This window comes from Heterodontus francisci, chromosome 14, assembly GCF_036365525.1.
Source record: "Heterodontus francisci isolate sHetFra1 chromosome 14, sHetFra1.hap1, whole genome shotgun sequence".
Classification (NCBI taxonomy): domain Eukaryota; kingdom Metazoa; phylum Chordata; class Chondrichthyes; order Heterodontiformes; family Heterodontidae; genus Heterodontus; species Heterodontus francisci.
Genome location: NC_090384.1, coordinates 26,180,642 through 26,202,719, shown reverse-complemented (window position 1 = coordinate 26,202,719; position 22,078 = coordinate 26,180,642). Strand labels below are relative to the sequence as shown.

Here is a 22,078-nt window from a genome sequence, read left to right as displayed (position 1 = left end):
GTCTCTTCCTACATCCGTGACTCTTCTGACGCCCTACGTCATTTTGACAATTTCCAGTTTCCTGGCCCTAACCGCCTCATCTTCACTACAAACGTTCAATCTCTCTACATCTTCATGCCCACCAGGATGGTTTGACGGCTCCCCGCTTCTTCCTTGAACAGAGGCCCAATCAGTCCCCATCCACCACCACCTTCCTCCACTTGGCTGAACATGTTCTCACATTGAACAACTTCTCCTTCAACTTTACTCACTTCCTTCAAGTAAACGGTGTTGCTATGGATACCCACATGGGTCCTAGTTATGCCTGTCTTTTTGTGGGATTAGATTAGATTAGATTAGATTAGATTAGATTAGATTAGATTAGAGATACAGCACTGAAACAGGCCCTTCGGCCCACCGAGTCTGTGCCGAACATCAACCACCCATTTTCTTCTAATCCTACACTAATCCCATATTCCCAACAAACATCCCCACCTATCCCTATATTTCCCTACCACCTACCTATACTAGTGACAATTTATAATGGCCAATTTACCTATCAACCTGCAAGTCTTTTGGCTTGTGGGAGGAAACCGGAGCACCCGGAGAAAACCCACGCAGACACATATGTCGAACATTCCTTGTTCCATTCCTACTCAGGCCCAACTCCCCCTATTCTTTTTCCAGTACATTGATGACTGTATCGGTGCTGTTTCCTGCTCCCGCCCGGAACTGGAAAACTTTATCAACTTTGCTTCTAATTTCCACCCTTCTCTCACCTTTACATGGACCATCTCCGACACTTCCCTTCCCTTCCTCGACTTCTCCGTCTCCATCTCTGGGGATAGGCTGCCTACTAATATCCATTATAAGCCCACCGATGCTCACAGCTACCTTGACTACACTTCTTCACACACTGCCTCATGTAAGGACTCCATTCCATTCTCCCAGTTTCTCCATCTCCGACGCATCTGCTCTGATGAGGCTACCTTCCAAGACAGTGCTTCCAATATGTCTTCCTTTTTCCTCAACCGAGGATTCCCCCCCAACTGTGGTTGACAGGGCCCTCAACCGTGTCCGTCCCATTTCCCGCACCTCTACCCTCACCCCTTCCCCCCCTCCCAGAACCGTGACAGGGTTCCCCTTGTCCTCACTTTCCACCCCATCAGCCTCCATATCCAAAAGATCATCCTCCGCCATTTCCACCACCTCCAGCGTGATGCCACTACCAAACGCATCTTCCCCTCCCTTCCCCTGTCAGCATTCCGAAAGGATCGTTCCCTCTGCGACACCCTGGTCCACTCCTCCATTACCCCCACCAACTAGTCCCCTTCCCATGGCACCTTCCCCTGCAATCGCAGGAGGTGTAATACCTGCCCATTTACCTCCTTTCTCCTCACTATCCAAGGCCCCAAACACTCCTTTCAGGTGAAGCAGCGATTTACTTGTACTTCTTTCAATGTAGTATACTGTATTCGCTGCTCACAATGGGTCTCCTCTACATTGGGGAGACCAAACGCAAGGGAATTTTGTACTCAGTGTCAGCCATGGCTCAGTGGTAGCAATCTAGATTTGGGGTCAGAAAGTTGCAGATTCATAGCCCCACTTGAGAGACATGAACATAAAATCTAGACTGACTTCAGTGTACTATTGAGACAGTGCTGCACTGTCAGAGGTACGTCTTTCAGATAAGATGTTAGATCTGCCAGGTGAGTGTAAAAGATCACATGGCATTATTTCAAAGATGAGCAGGGGAGTTCTCTCCAGTTTCCTCGCCAAAATTTATCTCTCAATCAATATCACTAATACAGTTTACCTGGTCATTATTGCATTGCTGTTTATGGGTTATTGTTGTGTGCTAATTGGCTGCCTACATTACAACAGGAATGACTATACTTCAAAAGTACTTAATTGGCTGTGAATCACATTGGGATGTCCAGAGGCTGTGAAAGATGTATTTCTTTGTTTCTTTTCTTCTAGATGTGAAAGGTTTGGTTGGGGGAAATGAGGCAATACAGCAGAACCTTTGCTCAGGACACTAATTGGGTAGAAACGTGATCGGGCAGATTCTGTAAGGCTTGTGGAGGAATAGGCTTGATGTAATCAGATATTTGCATTCAAATGGGCCAATTCTCATTCTAGAAACATAGAAAATAGGAGCAGGAGTAGGCCATTCGGTCCTTCGAGCCTGCTCCACCATTCATTGTGATCATGGCTGATGTAACTCAGTAACCTGTTTCCACTTTCTCCCCATATCCTTTGATCCCTTTAGACCCAAGAGCTATATCTAACTCCTTCTTGAAAACATACAATATTTTGGCCTCAACTGCTTTCTGTGGTAGCAAATTCCACAGGCTCACCACTCTCTGGGTGAAGAAACTTCTCCTTATCTCAGTCCTGAAAGGTTTACCCCGTATCCTTAGACTATGACCCCTGGTTCTGGACTCCCCCACCATTGGGAACATCCTTCCTGCATCTACCCTGTCAAGTCCTGTTAGAATTTTATAGGTTTCTATGAGATCCCCCCTCACTCTTCTGAACTCCAGCGAATATAATCCTAACCGACTCAATCCCTCCTCATATGTCAGTCCCACCATCCCAGGAATCAGTCTGGTAAACCTTCACTGCACTCCCTCTATAGCAAGAACATTCTTCCTCAGATAAGGAGACCAAAACTGCACACAATATTCCAGGTGTGGCCTCACCAAGGGCCTGTATAATTGCAGCAAGACATCCCTGCTCCTGTACTCGAATCCTCTCACTATGAAGGCCAACATACTATTTGCCTTTTTTAACCGCCTGTTGCACCTGCATGCTTACCTTCAGCGACTGGTGTACGAGAACACCCAGGTCTCGTTGCATATTCCCCTCTCTCAGTTTATAGCCGTTCAGATAATAATCTGCCTTCCTGTTTTTGCTACCAAAGTGGATAACTTCACATTTATCCACATTATACTGCATCTGCCATGCATTTTCCCACTTACTCAACTTGTCCAAATCACCCTGAAGCCTTTCTGCATCCTCCTCACAACTCACCCTCCCATCCAGTTTTGTGTCATCTGCAAATTTGGAGATATTACATTTAGATCCCTCATCTAAATCATTATGTATATTGTGAATTGCTGGGGTCCTAGCATCGATCCCTGCGTACTCCACTAGTCACTGTCTGCCATTCGGAAAAAGACCCATTTATCCCTACTCTTTGTTTCCTGTCTGCCAATCAAATTTCTGTCCCTCGCAATACACTACCCCCAATCCCATGCGCTTTAATCTTACACACTAATCTCTTATGTGGGACTTTGTCAAAAGACTTCTGAAAGTCCAAATAAACCACATCCACTGGCTCCCCCTCATCAGCTCTACGAGTTACATCCCTTTCGTAAATCCATGCTGACTCTGCCCGATTCTACCACTGCTCTCCAAGTGCTCTGCTATAAAATCTTTGATAATGGACTCTAGAATTTTCCCCACTCCTGACGTCAGGCTGACTGGTCTCTAATTCCCTAATTTCTCTCTACCTCCCTTTTTAAATAATGGGGTTACATTAGCTACCCTCCAATCTGTAGGAACTGTTCCAGAGTCTATAGAATCTTGGAAAATGACCACCAGTGCATCCACTATTTCTAGGGCCACTTCCTTAAGTACTCTGGGATGCATACCATCAGGCCCTGGGGATTTATCGGCCTTCAATCCCATCAATTTCCCCAACATGATTTCTCTACTAATACTGATTTCATACAGTTCCTCCTTCTCACTAGACCCTATGTTCCCCAACATTTCTGGGAGGTAATTTGTGTACTCCTTTGTGAAGACAGAACCAAAGTATGTGTTTAATTGGTCAGCCAGTTCTTTGTTCCCCATAATAAATTCTCCTGTTTCTGACTGTAAGGGACCTACATCTGCCTTTACCAATCTTTTTCTCTTCACATATCTATAGAAACTTTTACAGTCAGTATTTATGTTCCCCGCAAGCTAACCCCTTCTTAATCAATCCTTTGGTCCTCCTTTGCTGAATTCTAAACTGCTCCTAATCCTCAGCTCTGTTGTTTTTTTCTGGTGAATTTGTATGCCTCTTCCTTGGATCTAATGCTATCTCTAATTTTCAATTGTATTCATGTTTGTATGCCTGGTGTACAAGTGCAAAGTGAAGCAACTCACATTTGAACAGGCTACTGAAGCCTGTATTAGGCTGCAAGGAGGATTATGGTACCCCAGCAACCACAAAGCTCAATTCCATGAGATGCCTGCAGATGTCTCAGTTGACCTTGGCTGTACCCTGTTGTACCATCTGTTTACACGAAACCAGAAAAATGGTTCTAAACAGGTTAGTCCCGTCTGCAGGTGAATGGCTCAAAGCTGCATTCACCTTTGTATGGATGGACATTAATTCAACAAGCTTATGAATACAAACCATAAACTGACATGTCAACACTGAGGCAGTCGTGGGATGAGGTTTATTATGCATTGTGAGGTTGGGAGAACACTGTGTCTAACCCATATTGTGGTTGACCTTGAGAATGTTTCATTCTGGACCAATATGGCAAAATATCTGACTAGTGGCATCATTCCATACTTTGTCCAGGACATACCAAACAAAAGCTTCAGGGGGAATTTTAACTCTTCTCACTGGGCAGGAGCAAGCAATTGGTTAAAGTGGAGTTGGAGCAGCTCTATTTATCATTCTGTTCCCACCGATCTCCGATGCTAACACTGCTGGTTTTGGTGGGGGTGGGGGTGAGGGGGTGGTGTGGGATGAGGTGCCCACCAGAAGCCTGTGATATCAATAAAATACCAACGAGATCTTAACCAGGGCCTGAGTGGGAAAGACTCCAGGCTGAAGCAGGCCACCAGCTGCTGGGAAGGATAGGTAGGCAGTCCAGGTAAGTGAATTTCCTTTGTGGGGCTAGGAATGCTACTATTTACAGCCTCCCCTCCAAAAGACTGCACCTGCCCCCCCTGACGGACCCCATCAACCCCACCCCACAAGTCTGCAAGACCCTGAAGGCCCTCCTCCCCCACCACTTACCTGGAAGCTGATAGGCGGTCAAGGGCTGCACAATCAACATTTCACATTCTCCTTGCCCTCCTTTCACCTGAAACCTGCTCTGGGCTACAATTGAACACTAAGATTTATTTGCATTCAGCTCCAGTGATCCTGCCCTAATCCATTTTGGTCATTCTCCAAATGCTGATTATATCAGGTTCCAGAATGTGAAACAGGAATTCAGTACCTTTATCCAGCATGCTTTGGGAAAATAGACCAATTGGACAGCAAAGGCTCATGGGTGGGCTTGTGGGGACTTATAACTAAAATAGCTAGGACAGCAGGTTTTAGCAGCCATCCCAGCTACTTACAGAAGAGGACATGAATGTCTGGTATGTCATCAGTTCAGGGTCTGTTCTCTGTTACTTAATTCAATTAATACATTTTGTCACAAGTAAGCCATGTGATTATTAGAACTCATTGACCTAGTGGATGAGATATTCATGCCTCCAGATGCAGTGTGAAGTTTCCAGATGAGATAAGCATCTCCATACTGAAGAATAATATTGCATAGGCCTAAAAGGTGGGTGGGAAATTGTACAAGACTTGCTGAAAAGCCCAATATAAGAAAAGCCAAGCCCTTCCCCCCCCTCCCCCCGAGTTATGCAGTATTCTCTAAGCGCTTTATTCCTTGTAGTTGGTAATAACATTAGTAATGACTTAGTTATTGCTTGTAAGTGGTAGTCACGCTTATGTTTCAGTACGTTAATAAAACTACCTCTATCGATTCCAGTGGCTGAATCTTATTTAATCGATACTGAATGGGCAAGTAAGATGGTAGTACACAGACAGAAAGGTACTTGCCTCTCTGCCCTGTCATCAATGGCTGTCCAGTTGTCTGCAGGTACATGCTGCTCCACTTTAAGCTCTCAAGGTTGGCGAAGAGAAGTGGACCCAAAGGGCCCGTTACTTGGCTGAAGTCCTCGAAAGACATGGTGCACAGTTGTTGCCCAGTAACATCAAAGTCTTGAAAGCATATGCAATTAGCGTCCAACTGGTTGGTGTCCAGTGTGTGTTGGAGCCACTCCCACACTTGGCACTTGGTCCATAGATGTGGGTGAGTGTGATGCCATGAGCCTCCATTATACCCACCTAAAGCTGGAGGATACAAAAATAACATGATGTTTATGTCAAAAGTCAGAATGTATAATAGAAACAGAGTAAATTTTGGGCTAATTGCAGCAAAGTTGATGGTGTTGTTGCGACCTTCCTGATGGTGGCCAGACTCTTTGCTTAGGTTAGAGCCCAGCACTCAACTGCAGGTGGCATCCCAGCGTCACAGCAGCAGGCCACAGATCATCGGTGCCTCCTCTCACCCAGCACGGACCCACTGGGTACCCTCTCCACAATAATGGCATGACAACTGTGGCCATGCATGTTTTAAAAGTGTTCCCAATGTTGCAGAGAGCGCTACCATTTTGAGGGACCCTCATGGTCTCCTGCCTGCCACAGCAGCGCTGACCCCTCGCAATGGGGTTGCCGGCCAGATATTGCTGCAGGCGGTCTCATTGGGCCTCCCACTTCCTTACTCCACCTGCCATCCTTAATTAGACAGGGATCTCAGAAACTGCTTCTGAATTGGCCGCCTCCAGGAAGATCGCAACCGACATAACTCCACGGCACCTTCGGGTACACGACCTGGAATTGAGGTCATCATCGAGCAAACTGAGCAGGAAAATTCAGCCCAGTGTGTTCCTGGTGCAATGTAAACTGTGGCTTAGTGCTTCAGCACTCCCACTTCTGAGTAAACAGGTTATGGGTTCAAGTCCCAATTTAGAGATTTTAACACAAAATTTCGGCTGACTCCAGTGCAGTACTCAGGGAGTGTGGTGTTGTTTTTTGCACGAGAGCCACATCTGCCCTGTCAGGTGTATGTAAAAGATCTCATGGCACTATTTCAAAAAGCAGGGGAGTTATCCCTGTTGTCCTGGCTAATATTTATCCCTCAACCAACAAGTGGTCATTGTAGTGTCATGCTGTGTTCTTAAATTTTCATTAATTGATAACCGCAGGCATTATAATCAGATTCAACACAAACCCTATTTATTGTCTCACTTACCTACATTGCATGATCTCAGGTCCAGGTCTTTTCCTCACTGGTGTACGTGTGCTCTCTATAAGCCATGCGTTGTGTGTACATCTCAAAATGTGTCCCCTACTTATACAAGTATGATCATGTCATTAGTTGCATCAATGTCCTGATCTTTTAAAAGAACAGTCATTTCTCTTATTGCTATTTGCAGGAGCTTGCTGTGCATGAATTAACTGTCACGTTTCCTATATTACAACAGTAATTGCACTTCAAAAAGTACTCCATTGGCTGCGAATTGCTCTGAGACATTGTGAGGTTGTGAATGATGCTATATAAATACAAGTTCTTTCTTTCTATAGGTGTTGTAAAATAACGCTAACTTCTTTGCACCCTGAATTCGTGACAAATCCCCATAAAGATAAAGGTGTCATCAGGTGGGAACGTTGCGGCCTTGAGCTTGGTCAGGCTAAGTGGAGTTAGACGATTTTAACTCCTCGTATGCACTGTTCTCAGGAAAAGGAGGGGGTTTAAAATCGAGCTCTGAGGAGTTTCTCCGCATATTTAAAATGGTGCAGATGAACCCTTTTGAGTACTGAATGGTCTATGGAACGTGCATGCTTGTTAACTGGCAAAAATGACTGCCTTTCAAAGTCTACCAGAGATTTGTCCTAGACAGTGTGCAACGTGACAGATAGGAAGCATATATCATGTATATTTTTAGTATGATGCTAGAATAGATCATGGTGTTTTTAAAGGTGATAATCCCACAATTGGTAGTTCTTTTAAAAAGAAACATTGTCACAGGCTTTCAAAAGTTGGCATACAGACGCATTTAGTAAAGTTGTTGTACATTTGACTGCAGGATGCTTGCAGTTCATATCCTTGTGTGATTATTAGTCAAAGCTTAGTAGCTGGTGTCAGAGTAGCCCCTATCTTTGAGTAGACTGAAAGGAAATGTGCATACAGACATAACTGGGTTGAATATACAACTGTATGTGTTTTGACAGAGAGAAGAATTGAAGAATAGGGGCAGAAGATGGGTTGATCTAAAAAAAAGGTGCGATTTGTGGAGCTATTGGCCATTTTCTGCTTCTAAAACTCCCTGGGGTAGATCTTGACTTTGTGTCAAAGTGTAAAGTGGGTGATAGTGAATCGACAACTTGTTTTACATTTCTCCTCATTTTTATTTCCATTGAATTCAACAGAAATCAACATCAATGGAAATAAAAATCGGGGAGATGTAAAGTGAGTTGCTGATTTGCTATCACCCATTTGACACATTGCACAAAATTAAAATCTACCCCCAGTGCTTTTAATGTGCATTTTTGTAAATGTCATCTCAAAATCCTACCATTGCTTTCAAGGTTGAGGTTGCTCCATGTAGTTAGTAATTGCTGAGGTACAGGGTGACTTCTGAACTGAGCATTCATTACAGAACCATGATCTGGAATCAAAGGAACAAAATTGTCTTATTAACAAACTCTTCTCAATGGCCTCTCTGTAAAAGTTATTGCAATCAAAAGGAAAGTGATTTGTAGCTGCTTGCAAACTCTTGCAGTCAACCAGACTACAATCGGAAAATTCACCTGCAGGTCAGAAAGACAAAACATGAAATGGATAGCTTTTTTCCCAATGTTTCATTAAGGTCAGTTTACATTGTTAACAATGCAATAGGGAATTCTGTAGCAATGCATTAGGGAGCACTGCACCAACACAATCGGGAACACTGTGCCAACGCAATAGGGAACACTGTGCCAATGCAAAAGGGAATTCTACAGCAATACAATCGGGAACACTGTGCCAATGCAAAAGGGAATTCTACAGCAATACAATCGGGAACACTGCACCAATGCAATCGGGAACACTGTAGCTATGTGATAGGGAATGTTGCAGCAAGGCAATGGGAATACTGCAGCGATGGTATGGGGAATATTGCAGCATTGGGATGGGGCACATAGTAGGAAAACAGGAGCAGGAGAAGGCCATTCAGCTCCCCGAGCCTGCTCCGCCATTCAACTAGATCTAGATCACGGCTGATCTTCCACCTCAACGCCATTTTCCTGCACTATCCCCATATCCCTTGATATCTTTAATATCTAAAAATCTATCAAGCTCTGTCTTGAACATACTCAATGACTGAGTCTCTACAGGCCTTTGGGATAGAGAATTCCAAAGATTCACCACCCTCTGCATGAAGAAATTCCTCCTCATCTCAGTGCTAAATAGCCTACCTCTTATTCTGAGACTGTGTCCCCTGGTTCAAGACTCACCAGCCAGAGGAAACATCCTTCCTGCATCTACCATCAAGCCCTGCTATAATTTTGTATGAGATCACCTCTCATTCTTCTAAACTCTAGAGATTACAGGCCCATTCTCCTCAATCTCTCCTCATAGGACAATCCCACCACCCCCAGGGATCAGCCTGGTGAATCTTTGTTGCACTCCCTCCAAGGCAAGCATACGAACATATGAATTAGGAGCAGAAGTAGGTCATTTGACCCCTCGAGCCTGCTCCTCCATTCAATAAGATCATGGCTGATCTGTTTTTGTTTTGAATTCCACACTCCCATCTACACCCGATAACCTTTGATTCCCTTGCCTAACAAGAATCAATCTACCTCCACCTTAAAAATAATCAATGACCCCGCCTCCACCACCTTCTGAGGCAGAGTTCCAAAGTCGCACAACCCTCTGAGAGAAAAGATTTCTCCTCATCTCTGTCCTAAAAGGGTGACCCGTAATTTTAAAACAGTGCCCCCGAGTTCTGGACTCACCCACAAGAGGAAACATCCTTTCCACACCCACCTTGTCAAGACCGTTCAGGATCTTATATACTTCAATCAAGTCTCCCCCTCACTCTTCAAAACTCCAGTGAAAACAAATCCAGTCTGTCTAACCTTTCCTCATAAGACAAGATGCTCATTCCAAGTATCAGTCTAGTAAACCTCCTCTAAACTGCCTCCAACGTATTGACATCCTTCCTTAAATAAGGAGACCAAAACGGCACACAGTATTTGAGATGTGGTCTCACCAATGCCTTGTATAAAAGAAGCATAACATCCTTACTTTTATTTTCAATTCCTCTCGTAATAAAGGATAGCATTCCATTAGCCTTCTTTATTACTTGCTGTACCTGCATTCGAACCTTTTGTGACTCATGCACCAGAACACCAAGATCCCTCTGCACCTCGGAATTCTGTAGTCGTTCTCCATTGAAGTAATACTCTGCTTTTTTATTCTTCCTGCCAAAGTGAACAACTTCACATTTTCCCACATTATACTCCATCTGCCAGATATTTGCCCACTCACTCAACCTATCTATATCAGTCTGCAACCTCCTTATATCCTCTTCACAACATACTTTCCTATCTATCTTTCTGTCATCTGCAAATGTAGCTACCACGCCATTGCTCCCCTCATCTAAGTCATTGATATAAATTGGAAAAAGTTGAGGCTCCAGCACAGGCCCCTGAAGGACACCACTCATCACATCTTCTCACTCAGAAAAGGACCCATTTTTGCATACTCTCCATTTTCTGCCAGCAAACCAATCTTCTATCCATGATAATATGTTACCCCCTACACCATGAGCTCCTACTTGGGCAATAACCTGTTATGTGTCAAAAGCCTTCTGAAAATCCAAGTACAGTATGTCAATGGGCTCCCCTTTATCCACAGCACATGTTACTCCTTCAAAGAACTCTAATAAATTGGTTAAACATGATTTCCCTTTCACAAAACCATGCTGACTATTCCCAATTACCTTGAGCTTTTCTAGGTGCCCAGCTATAGCCTACTTAATTGATTCTAATACCTTCCCCATGACAGACGTCAAGCTAACTGGCATATAGTTACCTGTTTCTGCCTCCCCCATTCTTGAATAGAGGGGTTATATTTGCTATTTTCTAGGCTGATGGAACCTTTCCAAAATCGAGCGAATTGTGAAAAATTAACACCAATGCATCTACTACCTCATTAGCCACCTCTTTTAAGACTCCAGGATGAAGCCCATCAGGACCTGGGGATTAGTCAGCCCACAGCTCTAGCAGTTTGCTCAGTACTATTTCCCTGGTGATTGTAATTTCACCAAGTTCCTCTCTTCCTTCCACCTCCTGATTTACAGCTATTACTGGAATGTTTTTGTATCCTCTATAGTGAAGACAGAAGCAAAATATTTGTTCAAGTCATCCACTATTTCCTTATTCTCTCTTATTCTCTACTATTACCTCCCCATTCTCACTCTCCAGACGACCAACACTCACTCTACTTACTCTTTTCCTTTTTAAATACTTGTAGAAACTCTTGCTATCTGTTTTTACATTTCTAGCTAGCATCCTCTCATACTTTAATTTCTTTCTCCTGATTTAACCTTTTAGTCATTCTCTGCTGTTCTCTATATCCTGACCAATCATCTGACCTGCCACTCACCTTTTTGTAATTGTATGCTTTTTCCTTAAGTTTGATGCTTTCCTTACCTTCTTCAGTTAACCACAGATGGTGGGTCCTCCCCTTATAATTTTTCTTTATCATAGGAATATACTTATTCTGATTATTCTGAAATATCCCCTTAAATGTCTGCCACTGCTTCTCTGTTGATCTATCTACTAGCCTAGTAACCCAGTTCACTTCAGCTAGCTCAGCTTTCATGCCCACATAGTTGCCCTTATTTAAGTTTAAAATACTAGCCTGGACCCGCTCTCCTCTCTTTCAAACTTGATGTAAAATTCAATCATACTGTGGTCACTACTACCCAGAGGAGCCTTTACTCTGAGGTCATTAATTAATCCTGTCACATTACACAATACCAAATCTAATAAAACTTGCTCTCTGGTTGGTTCCAAAACAGAGTATGAGAGTAAGCTTGCAGAGAACATAAAAGCTTCTATAGATGTGTGAAGAGAAAAAGATTAGTGAAGACAAATGTGAGTCCCTTACAGTCAGAAACAGGAGAATTTATAATGGGGAACAAAGAAATGGCAGAACAATTAAATACATACTTTGGTTCTGTCTTCACAAAGGAGTACACAAATTACCTCCCAGAAATGTTGGGGAACATAGGGTCTAGTGAGAAGGAGGAACTGTATGAAATCAGTATTAGTAGGGAAATGGAGTTAGGGATATTGACGGGATTGAAGGCCGATAAATCCCCAGGGGCTGATAATCTACATCCCAGAGTACTTAAGAAAGTGGCCCTAGAAATAGTAGATGCATTGCTGGTCATTTTTCAAAATTCTATAGACTCTGGAAGAGTTCCAACAGATTGGAAGGTAGCTAATGTAACCCCATTATTTAAAAAAGGAGGTAGAGAGAAAACAGGGAATTATAGACTGGTTAGCCTGACATCAGTAGTGGGTAAAATGCTAGAGTCCATTATAAAAGATGTAATAGCAGAGCACTTGGAAAACAGTGGCAGGAATTTACGAAAGGGAAATCATGCTTGACAAATCTACTGGAATATTTTGAGGATGTAACTATTAGAATAGATAAGGGAGAACCAGTGGATGTGGTGTATTTGGACTTTCAGAAGGCTTTTGATAAGGTCCCACATAAGAGATTAGCATGCAAAATTAAAGCACATGGGGGTAAGGTACTGACATGGATAGAAAACTGGTTGGCAGACAGGAAACAAAGAGTAGGAATAAACAGGTCTTTTTCTGAGTGGCAGGCAGTGACTAGTGGGATACTGCAGGGATCAGTGCTAGGAACCCAGCTATTCACCATATATATTAATGATATAGATGAGGGAATTAAATGTAATATATTCAAGTTTGCAGATGACAGAAAGCTGGGTGGGAGTGTGTGATATGAGGAGGATGCAGAGAAGCTCCAGTGTGATTTGGACAGGTTGAGTGAGTGGGCAAATACTTGGCAGATGTAGTATAATGTGGATAAATGTGAGGTTATCCACTTTGGAGGCAAAAACAGAAAGGCAGATTATCATCAGAACGACAATAGATTGGGAAAGGGGGAGCTGCAGCGAGACCTGGGTGTCCTTATGCACCAGTCTCTGAAAGTAAGCATGCAGGTGCAGCAGGCAGTTAAGAAGGCAAATGGTATGTTGGCCTTCATAGCAAGAGGATTCAAGTACAGGAGCAGGGATGTCTTGCTGAAATTATACAAGGCCTTGGTGAGACCACACCTTGCGTATTTTGCGCAGTTTTGGTCTCCTTATCTGAGGAAGGATGCTCTTGCTATGCAGGGAGTGCAGCGAAGGTTCACCAGACTGATTCCTGGGATGGCAGGACAGACATATGAAGAGAGATTGGGTTGATTAGTCTTGTATTCACTAGAGTTTAAAGGAATGAGAGGGGATCTCATAGAAACCTACAAAATTCTAACAGGACTGGACAGAATAGATACAGGAAGGATGTTCCTGATAGTGGGGGAGTCCAGGACAGGGGTCACAGTCTAATGATAAGGGGTAAGCCATTTAGGTCTGATATGAGGAGAGATTTCTTCACCCAGAGAGTGATGAACCTGTGGAATTCTCTACCACAGAAAGCAGTTGAGGCCAAATCATTAAATATATTCAAGAAAGAGTTAGATATAGTTCTTAGGGCTAATGGGATCAAGGGATAAGGGGAGAAAGCGGGAACAGGGTACTGAGTTTGGATGATCAGCCATGATCGCATTGAATGGTGAAGCAGGCTTGAAGGGCCAAATAGCCTACTCCTGCTCCTATTTTTCTATGTTTCTATGTTTCTAAAATGTGCTGCTCCAAGAAACTATCTTGAAAGCATTCTATGAACTCCTCATCCAAGCTACTATTGCCAATCTGATTTTTCCAGTATATGTGTAGATACAAATCACCAATGATTATTGCCATCCCTTTATCACAAGCACCCAATACTTATTTTTGTACACTTCGTCCTACATTGTGGTTACAGTCAGGGGGCCTGTAGACCACTCCCGCTAGTGACTTTTTTCCCCTACTGTTCCTCATCTCCACCCAAACTGATTCTATATCCTGATCTCCTGAACCAAAGTCATCTCTAACTATTGCACCAATGCCATCCTTGATTAACAGTGCTTCCCCTCCACCTTTACCTAGCTACCTATTCTTTTTGAATGTCATATACCCCTCAATATTAAGGACCCAATCCTTGTCATCCTGCAGCGACGTCCCCATAATGGCTATCGTATCATATATAATACTTCAATGTGCGCTATCAGTCCATCTACTTTGTTATGAATGCTACGTGCATTCAGATACAAAGCGTTTAGTTTTGTCTTTTTGTTATCTTTGTAACATCCAGTCTTGACTCTTGGTGTGTCTTAGGTTTTTTCTCTCTGTCCCTTCCTGCTATTCTCTGACCTTCATTTTCCATATTACTATTCTGCTCTCCTGCCTTGACTCCACCCCTTGGTTTGCTGCATCTACCCAAGCTTGATCCCTCACCCCCCTTGTTTAGTTTAAAGCCCTCTAAACAAAGGGGGGGGGGGGGGGAAGGGTTCAAATATATCCCTCCTTAGGTAAGGAGACCAAAACTGTACACAATACACATCTCACCAAGGCTCTGTACAATTGCAGCAAGACCTCTTTACTCCTGTACTCAAATCCTCTTGCAATAAAGGCCAACATACCATTTGTCTTCCTAATTGCTGCTGCATCTGCATGTTAGCTTTCAGTGACTTATGAACAAGGACACCCAGGTCCCTTTGGACATCAACACTTCCCAATCTCTCACTATTTAAGAAATACTCTGCATTTCTTTTTTTCCTACCGAAGCGGATAACTTCACATTTTTCCGCATGATATTCCATCTGCAATGTTCTTGCCCACTTGCTTAGCCTGTCTCAATCCCCTTGAAGCCTCTTTGCATCCTTCTCACAACTCACATTCCCACCTAGTTTTGTGTCATCAGCAAACTTGGAAATATTACATTTGGTCCTCGCATCCAATTTCTTGACCCTCTCTTGCTGAATTCTAAAATGCTCCCAATCCTCAGACTTACTACTTTTTTGACATTATAAGCCTCTGCCTTTGATCTAATACAATCTTTAAATTCTCTTGTTAGTCATGGTTGGATCACTTTTCCTGCTGGGTTTTTGTTCCTCAAAGGAATCTAAATTTGTTGTAAACCATGTATTAATTCTTTCAGCCATTGCCTGTCTACTGTCATACCTTCTCATGTAGTTTCTCAATCTACCATTGCCAATTTGCCCCTCATATCTTTGTAGTTTCCTTTGTTTAGATTTAAGACCCTCGTTTTGGATTGAAGTACACCACTTAAAGCAAAATTCGATATTATTAGAGTCACTCTTTCCTAAAGGCTCCTTTACAATGAGATTATTAATTAATTATCCCTTTCTCATACCAGATCTAAATTAACCCATTCTCTGGTTGGTTCCTCAACATACTGTTGTAGAAAACTATCTTGTATACATTCCAGGAATTCATCCTTCACAGGACCGGTGGCGGGATTCCCGACCTGCGGCCTCTGTCTCAGGCCAAAGAGGAGGTGCTTGAGTTAGCCGGGTGCCAAGGAAGACGTGCCATATCTGACGTAGAGGTCGGGGTCCCAGTTGAAGAGAGTGATTATTGCCAAACACAGAATAAAACAAAATTACATTTCATACGCAAAAGCTTTGCTGTCATCATTGCGACACGTATACCATAATACTTAAATGTCTGTTTTTCACATTGGACCCAGCAGGGCTGCACTCACAAATCAATCCAGACACCGATGAAACGACAACACCCTCTGAGGAGAGCTACACTTAGATGATGCACCGTCCCATGACTCTCATGGACTTTCCATCAGCGCAGATACTCTCACCTCCGTGGGTATCTGATCGGCATTAGATTTGGGGTTACAAGCTCGTGAGAGCACCACACATGCTCCCAAGCAGCTGGCTGAGGCTGAGACAGCTGAGGCCTGTGACAGTCAGAGGACTATGGATGTCCAGGCCCATGCTGAGCTCAAGGCTGATAACAAGCCTCTGGCGTCACCAGCACAGGGCATGCTGGAGTTGCAGGGAGAGGTAAGGCAATATCTGGCGGAGATGAGTGGATGATGGAGAAGTCTATCAGTGCCATGACTGCTGCCATATTCCAGGCATGTAAGCACATGACTTCCTCCATCAAGAGGTTGGTGACCATCATGGAGAGCCACATTCTACAGATGAACCATGTCCTACAAACCCTCAGCTTGGTCATGACATTAAATAGCAGTGGCAGGGTGAGAGAACGACCAGGGGCCTGGAGAGTGTTCTCACTCCTGATCCCTCTCCAGAGAACAGTGAGGTTCCAATGAGCCTTGTGAGGGAGGCGTAGAGGCTGCACTGTATATCTGGGATCTCCCTTCAGGGGTGAATTGGTTTCTGGTAGAAGTCGGCCATGGGCCACAAATTGCCCATGGAGGAGGGATCTCCCCCCAAGCCCAAAGGGAGGCACCTTGTTTTGAGTAAAATCCCAGCAGCGGCAGGAAGAGGCCCTTAATTGGCCATTAATAGGCCAGTTAAGGACCTCAATTGGCCTCTGGCTGGGAAGGCTGTTGTCGATCTATTCTGCCCACCCGTCACGATACTCTGTGCCCCCCCTGCTTCTGATCCCACATCGGGGGGCCCTTAAAATCCAGCCGTCGTGAGTATTTTAATTAAATGTGTCTTCCTGCCAATCATCAGCCTTTATTGTCTGAAAACCACATTTCACCTTGGAGTGATTATGTGTCTTTCAATTCCATCATAAGCCTTACAGTATTACCATGTGACCACTGACATTATTAACATTCCAATATGCATAATGTTTAATTGCATGAATGATGTCACATGGGCAATGGCTTAGTTTGTTGCTGCCCTTCATACTGGAGAGACTGATGTTATGGAGGACTTCAGACTACATGCACAATGATGAGTTTTGTTCGCAAACATATTCATTGACCTTCACGGATTGTGAAGGCACCCAATTATCAGTCTCTGCCTTGTCTCCTTTGTGCGCTGCTGACCAGGTCTGACCTCCATCACTGCTCTCTGATTTCCCATGTGTGCTTGTCCTTGTGTGCCTCTGTGTTCTCATTGTTGGAGGATGTTTCATGCTCCCGTACTTCTTCATCTTGCAAGGCCTGCCCACCACCTCTGTAGTGCAATATTGTACAGAACACAGCAGACTACAACGATGCGCACAACCCTGTCTGAGGCATGCTGAAGGGCTCCACGAGTTCTATCGAGAAAGTGGAACTGCATCTTCAGCATACCAACGTCCTGCTCGATGTTCGCGCGGGGGGGAACCGTGGCAGGCTTTGTAACACTCTTCAGCATAATTGCTCGAGTTCCTTACTGATGTCAGAAGCCATGTCATCAAGGGGTGGCACTTATCCCCAAGAATCCACCCTTAAAGGTAAGTGCGGGAAGTGAAAAGCAGTGGCACCTGGGACTGGCAAAGTATGTTCAAGTCATTGTAGCTGTCCAGGAAGCAGGCATGCACTTAGCCATAGTCATACAGCACTGAAACAGGCCCTTCGGCCCACCGAGTCTGTGCCAACCAACAACCACCCATTTATACTAATCCTACATTAATCCCATATTCCCTACCACCTACCTACCTACACTAGGGACAATTTACAATGGCCAATTTACCTATCAACCTGCAAGTCTTTGGCTGTGGGAGGAAACCGAAGCACCTGGCGGAAACCCACGCGGTCACAGGGAGAACTTGCAAACTCTGCACAGGCAGTACCCAGAATCAAACCTGGGTTGCTGGAGCTGTGAGGCTGCGGTGCTAACCACTGCACCACTGTGCCATCCCATTATGTTTTCTGTGTCTGTGCCGTCCATCAAGCATCTATCTATTCTAATCCCATTTTCCAGTACTTGGCCCGTAGCCTTGTATGCTGTGGTGTTTCAAGTGCTCATCTAACTACTTCTTAAATGTTGTGAGGGTTCCTGCTTCTGCCACCCCTTCAGGCAGTGTGTTCCAGATTCCAACCACCCTCTGAATGAAACATTTTTTCCTCAAATCCCCTCTAAACCTCCTGCTCCTTACCTTAATCTATGCCCCCTGGTTATTGAGTGTAATTTATTAATAATTTCTAGTAATTATTACTAATTTTTTAATATATAGTATAGTAAATTAAGGGTAAGTCATGGCAGGGCAGCTCGACAGTGTGGAGTGCTCCTCCTGTGCAATGTGGAAAGTTAGGGACACTTCCAGTGTTCAGGGCGAACAGGTGTGCAGGTAGTGTCTCCAGCTGCAGCTACTCGAAATCTGTGTTTCAGATCTGGAGCGGCGGCTGGGGACACTGTGGAGCATCTGCGAGGCTGAGATCATCGTGGATAGCATGTACAGGGAGGTGGTCACACCGCAGGTAAAGATTGCTCAGGCAGAAAGGGAATGTGTGACTGCAAGGCAGAGCAGACGAACCAGGCAGGTGGTGCAGGAGTCCCCTGGGTCCATCTCCCCAGCTAACAGATTTTCCACTTTGGATACTGTTGGGGGAGATAGCTTCTCAGGGGAATGCAGCAAAAGCCATGTCTGTGGCACCACAGGTGGCTCAGCTGCACAGGAGGGGAGGAAAAGGAGTGGGAGAGCTATAGTGATAGGGGATTCTATCGTAAAGGGTACAGGTAGGCATTTCTGTGGCTGCAAATGTGACTTCAGGATGGTATGTTGCCTCCCTGGTGCTTGGTTCAAGGATGTCATGGAGCAGCTGCAGGCTTGTAGGAAGCGCTTTCTGTGGTCGCTCACTAGTTGGACATTGATGGACTGAAACCCCTTCCTGTTTATCAAGGCAGCTGGTTGGTCCGTGGGTTCCTTCATGGCCACATGCATGCAGTCAATCACACCTTGGACCTCTGGGAATCCTGCAATGGCCCCAAATCCAATGACCCTCTCAGCCTGACTCTCAGGGTCTGTCATGTAGCCATATATAGTTGTCAGCCATCCTGAGCAAACAGGATTAAGATATGGGATGTTCCCAGCTGATCCTTTTTCTGGTGTCCAAATATGTGTAGATGGCTGTCACTGGGATCTTTTTGGAACAGTTCTTTTCAGGTGACATTGAGGATTAGTCTGGCAGGCTTTCCAGGAGAATCACTGCATCAGGGGTTTCAGCTATCACACTGGATTTTCAGGGTTTCTCAAAGAGGTGGAAAAAGGATGAGATGTTTGCTTCTCTCTTAGCAGGCTTACCCCCAACTGACTTAAAACAATATCCAAAAATGAAACCAACTCTGACCACCATAATTCCTGACATGTCACTTCTCTGTAAACAGCTCCAATAGTCATTAAGGCTATTGCTATTTACTTAGCTTAAGACATGTGACTTCCAATAAGGGTTTGGTTTTGAACAAAGTCCCAAGTCCTTCCAGTGACCTTTTTTTAAAGGAAAATGTCCAGCATCTATGGAATCTCTTCAATCTTTCAAACAAATCAATTTCTACAATTTTTAAACTCGAGTCCACAAAAAATATTTAAAAAATGGAAGCACTTTCATAACACCTCCAGCCTTGGAGGAATGAAACGTCATTTTTAAATGTGTTTCATTACTAAGAGTGGAAAAAAAACCCGAAGCCATCGCATGACCATCGGAATACCATTTTCATTGCCTGCACTAAACTCCTGACAAAAGCAACCTATACATTTTCCCAGTTCTGCCCCCTCGCTCCCCCCCACCCCGCAGTGTATCCACATGCAGAGTTCCAACCTCCCCTCTCATACAACAGTATCCACTTACAGAGTCCCCCCTTCCCCCTCAACAGTATATAATTTCAGAGTTCCAACCTCCCCTCGCATCTGTGGATTAATCTTAGTGGCAATGTCTGATGTTAAAAAAAATTCAACAGGACAACAACGCATAACCTAACCTTTGCAGGCATGGAGGACTCTTGCCTTGGTGGCGCCAGCTTTTCAATGACGGGAAAGTGAAGGCATGTAAGTGCTGCACGTCAAGCAGAAGATTGCGAAAGGCTGATAGGATCATGGCAAATTGCATTCTAATTCATGCGAAATGGTATTTATATATTAAAAGTACGGCTCTGTCATAGAGTGGCGGAGGTGCTGCCATGAAACTTCGCCGTCTCCGAGAAATTCGGAACCTGGCATTACAGTATGGGGTTCCGCGGCCAATGAATCTGTTCCAATTCTGCGCCCCTCTCCCCCGCCGCCATAAAACCTGCCTTCAGGCTGAGCACACCCCAGGTAACTTTCCCCCTCCCTGATGCATCGCAGGGTCTGCAGCTCGGCCTCCCGTTCGTTGACTCTGAGCCAAAGCTCCTCGTGCTGCAGACACTACAGATGTGTTTGCTGTTGATCACACTCGTGTCCACCAACTCCCACATTCTGCAGCCACAATGTGATGAGGAACAGTCTATTTGTTCAGTCTCATTGACAACAGACTAAGTTAACATTAGATGAGATAAAGCTGGGTTCAATTTGTTGTGTCTTAAGGAAAAGGGAACAGAGGGATATGGGGTCAGGATGGGAAGAGTTAATTCGATTGGGAGGAGGCTCATGTGATGTGTAAGTGCCATATAAACCAGTTAGGTTGAATGGCCTGTTTCTGTGCTACGCAACGTCTTCACAGTAGGGAACAATAGGTATGACGAGATTCAATAAGTTCAATTGGTAAAACTTTCCATAATATTAGAAAAATAATGACTATGTGACACTACTGCATAACTCCTCTGTTCTGTCCTACAGCCCAGGACAGAATCTCCTTTCCTTGCAGACGCCTGGCTTTCATAGCCTTTTGCCTCCCAACTGTTCAATATCTTTTTTTTAAAAACCTGGCTGCCTTTTTGATGTCTGCGTCTCTCTTTATTTAAAAGCTTGACTCCAGTGTCAGTTTATAATCAAACTCTACCTCTTTTCTACCAGGAGCTTTAGTCTACCAGCCTATCTTGGGAATACCCTGCTCCTGAATTCAAATGAACAGGATTTGCAAAGCAGCAATGAATGTCAACAGTCAATGGAATGTCACATTTTCTTTGATTGTCTGCAGGACGCTGGCTCAGACGCTCCACCTTATCCCTTACCTAGAACTGTTGACCCTGTTATCACGTGGACTTAACCTCTCAAGAGCTCACTATTAGCATTCTTAACATATATTACGCCAAGGAGCATTCTTCGCCATGATGCTGTAGTCTAAAATGCTGAAGTGGAACAATTACATTTTTCACACACTCTTGTCACATGTACGGGCTCTGTGCATCCAGTTCTCAAAGGAGTCTAATTCTGATCACTTTGCAGTCAAAAGCTTTCAATTGTAACATTTGCACTCACTGGGCTGAATTTAATGCGCACAGCATGGTCCCGGCAGCGGACCTAGAATTGCCGAATAGAAGCAATGTGGCCATCCGGACGTGATCACGTGGCAGCTGGCCAATTAGAGGCCTGGAGACTGGGGGTCCATCCAATAATGTCACAGGGGCAGGCCACGAGGTGCCGATCTCAGTGTCACCTGATGTGGAGGCAGGTGCTTGCTCCATTTTTAAAGGCCTGCCAGACCTGCAGTCAGTCCTGCCTTGAATGCGGCAAATGGCAAAGCAGCACACCACAGGGGGAACTCACTCCAGAGTGGGCCCCTCCAACCTGAAGGCTGGCCTGTGCTGAATCCACGCAGGCATCGTGGCTCAAACGGGCAGTCAAGGAGACAGCCAAGAGGGGACAGGAGACATGTCGGAGGACAGACCCACAGTTTAGCAATGTTTCCCTTCAGGTTCTCCTCCAGGCTGCATGGGAAAGTCGGGTGCTACTCTTCCTAAGGGATAGTAGGAAGGAATCTGCCTGCTTGACCAAGGAAGCCTGGATGGAGATAGCAGTGGAGCCATGGGGTGACCACCCCCTCCCCCACCCCACCCAGTTCTGGGTGCGGTGTCGCAAATGGCTCAATGACCTCTTCCACTCTGCCAGGGCGAGTCCTACATACTGCTCTCATTGTGTGACAATGTGAGATGGATCACTACATGTGGAGGGAGTGACCAACCGGGCACTGGCAAGGGGGAGCAGCAGCACCAGCTCCCTCATGCTGCATGGCTGCATCTCGACAACAGCCACACAGCTATCTTTGCTTAGCCCCTCTACG

The 22,078-nt window shown here is 44.7% G+C and overlaps 1 protein-coding gene across 1 annotated transcript in view; it reads right to left on the bottom strand.

Moving 5' to 3' along the window:
* Positions 1-22,078, bottom strand: part of LOC137376893 (ETS homologous factor-like) — an 82,753-nt gene that overhangs the window by 35,804 nt on the left and 24,871 nt on the right. Inside the window, exons 3-4 of the mRNA XM_068045851.1 lie at positions 8,407-8,499; positions 5,828-6,121 (exon numbers count right to left, since the gene is read on the bottom strand). Coding sequence (XP_067901952.1) covers positions 5,828-6,121; positions 8,407-8,499 — 387 coding nt within the window. The remainder of the gene's footprint in view (positions 1-5,827; positions 6,122-8,406; positions 8,500-22,078) is intronic.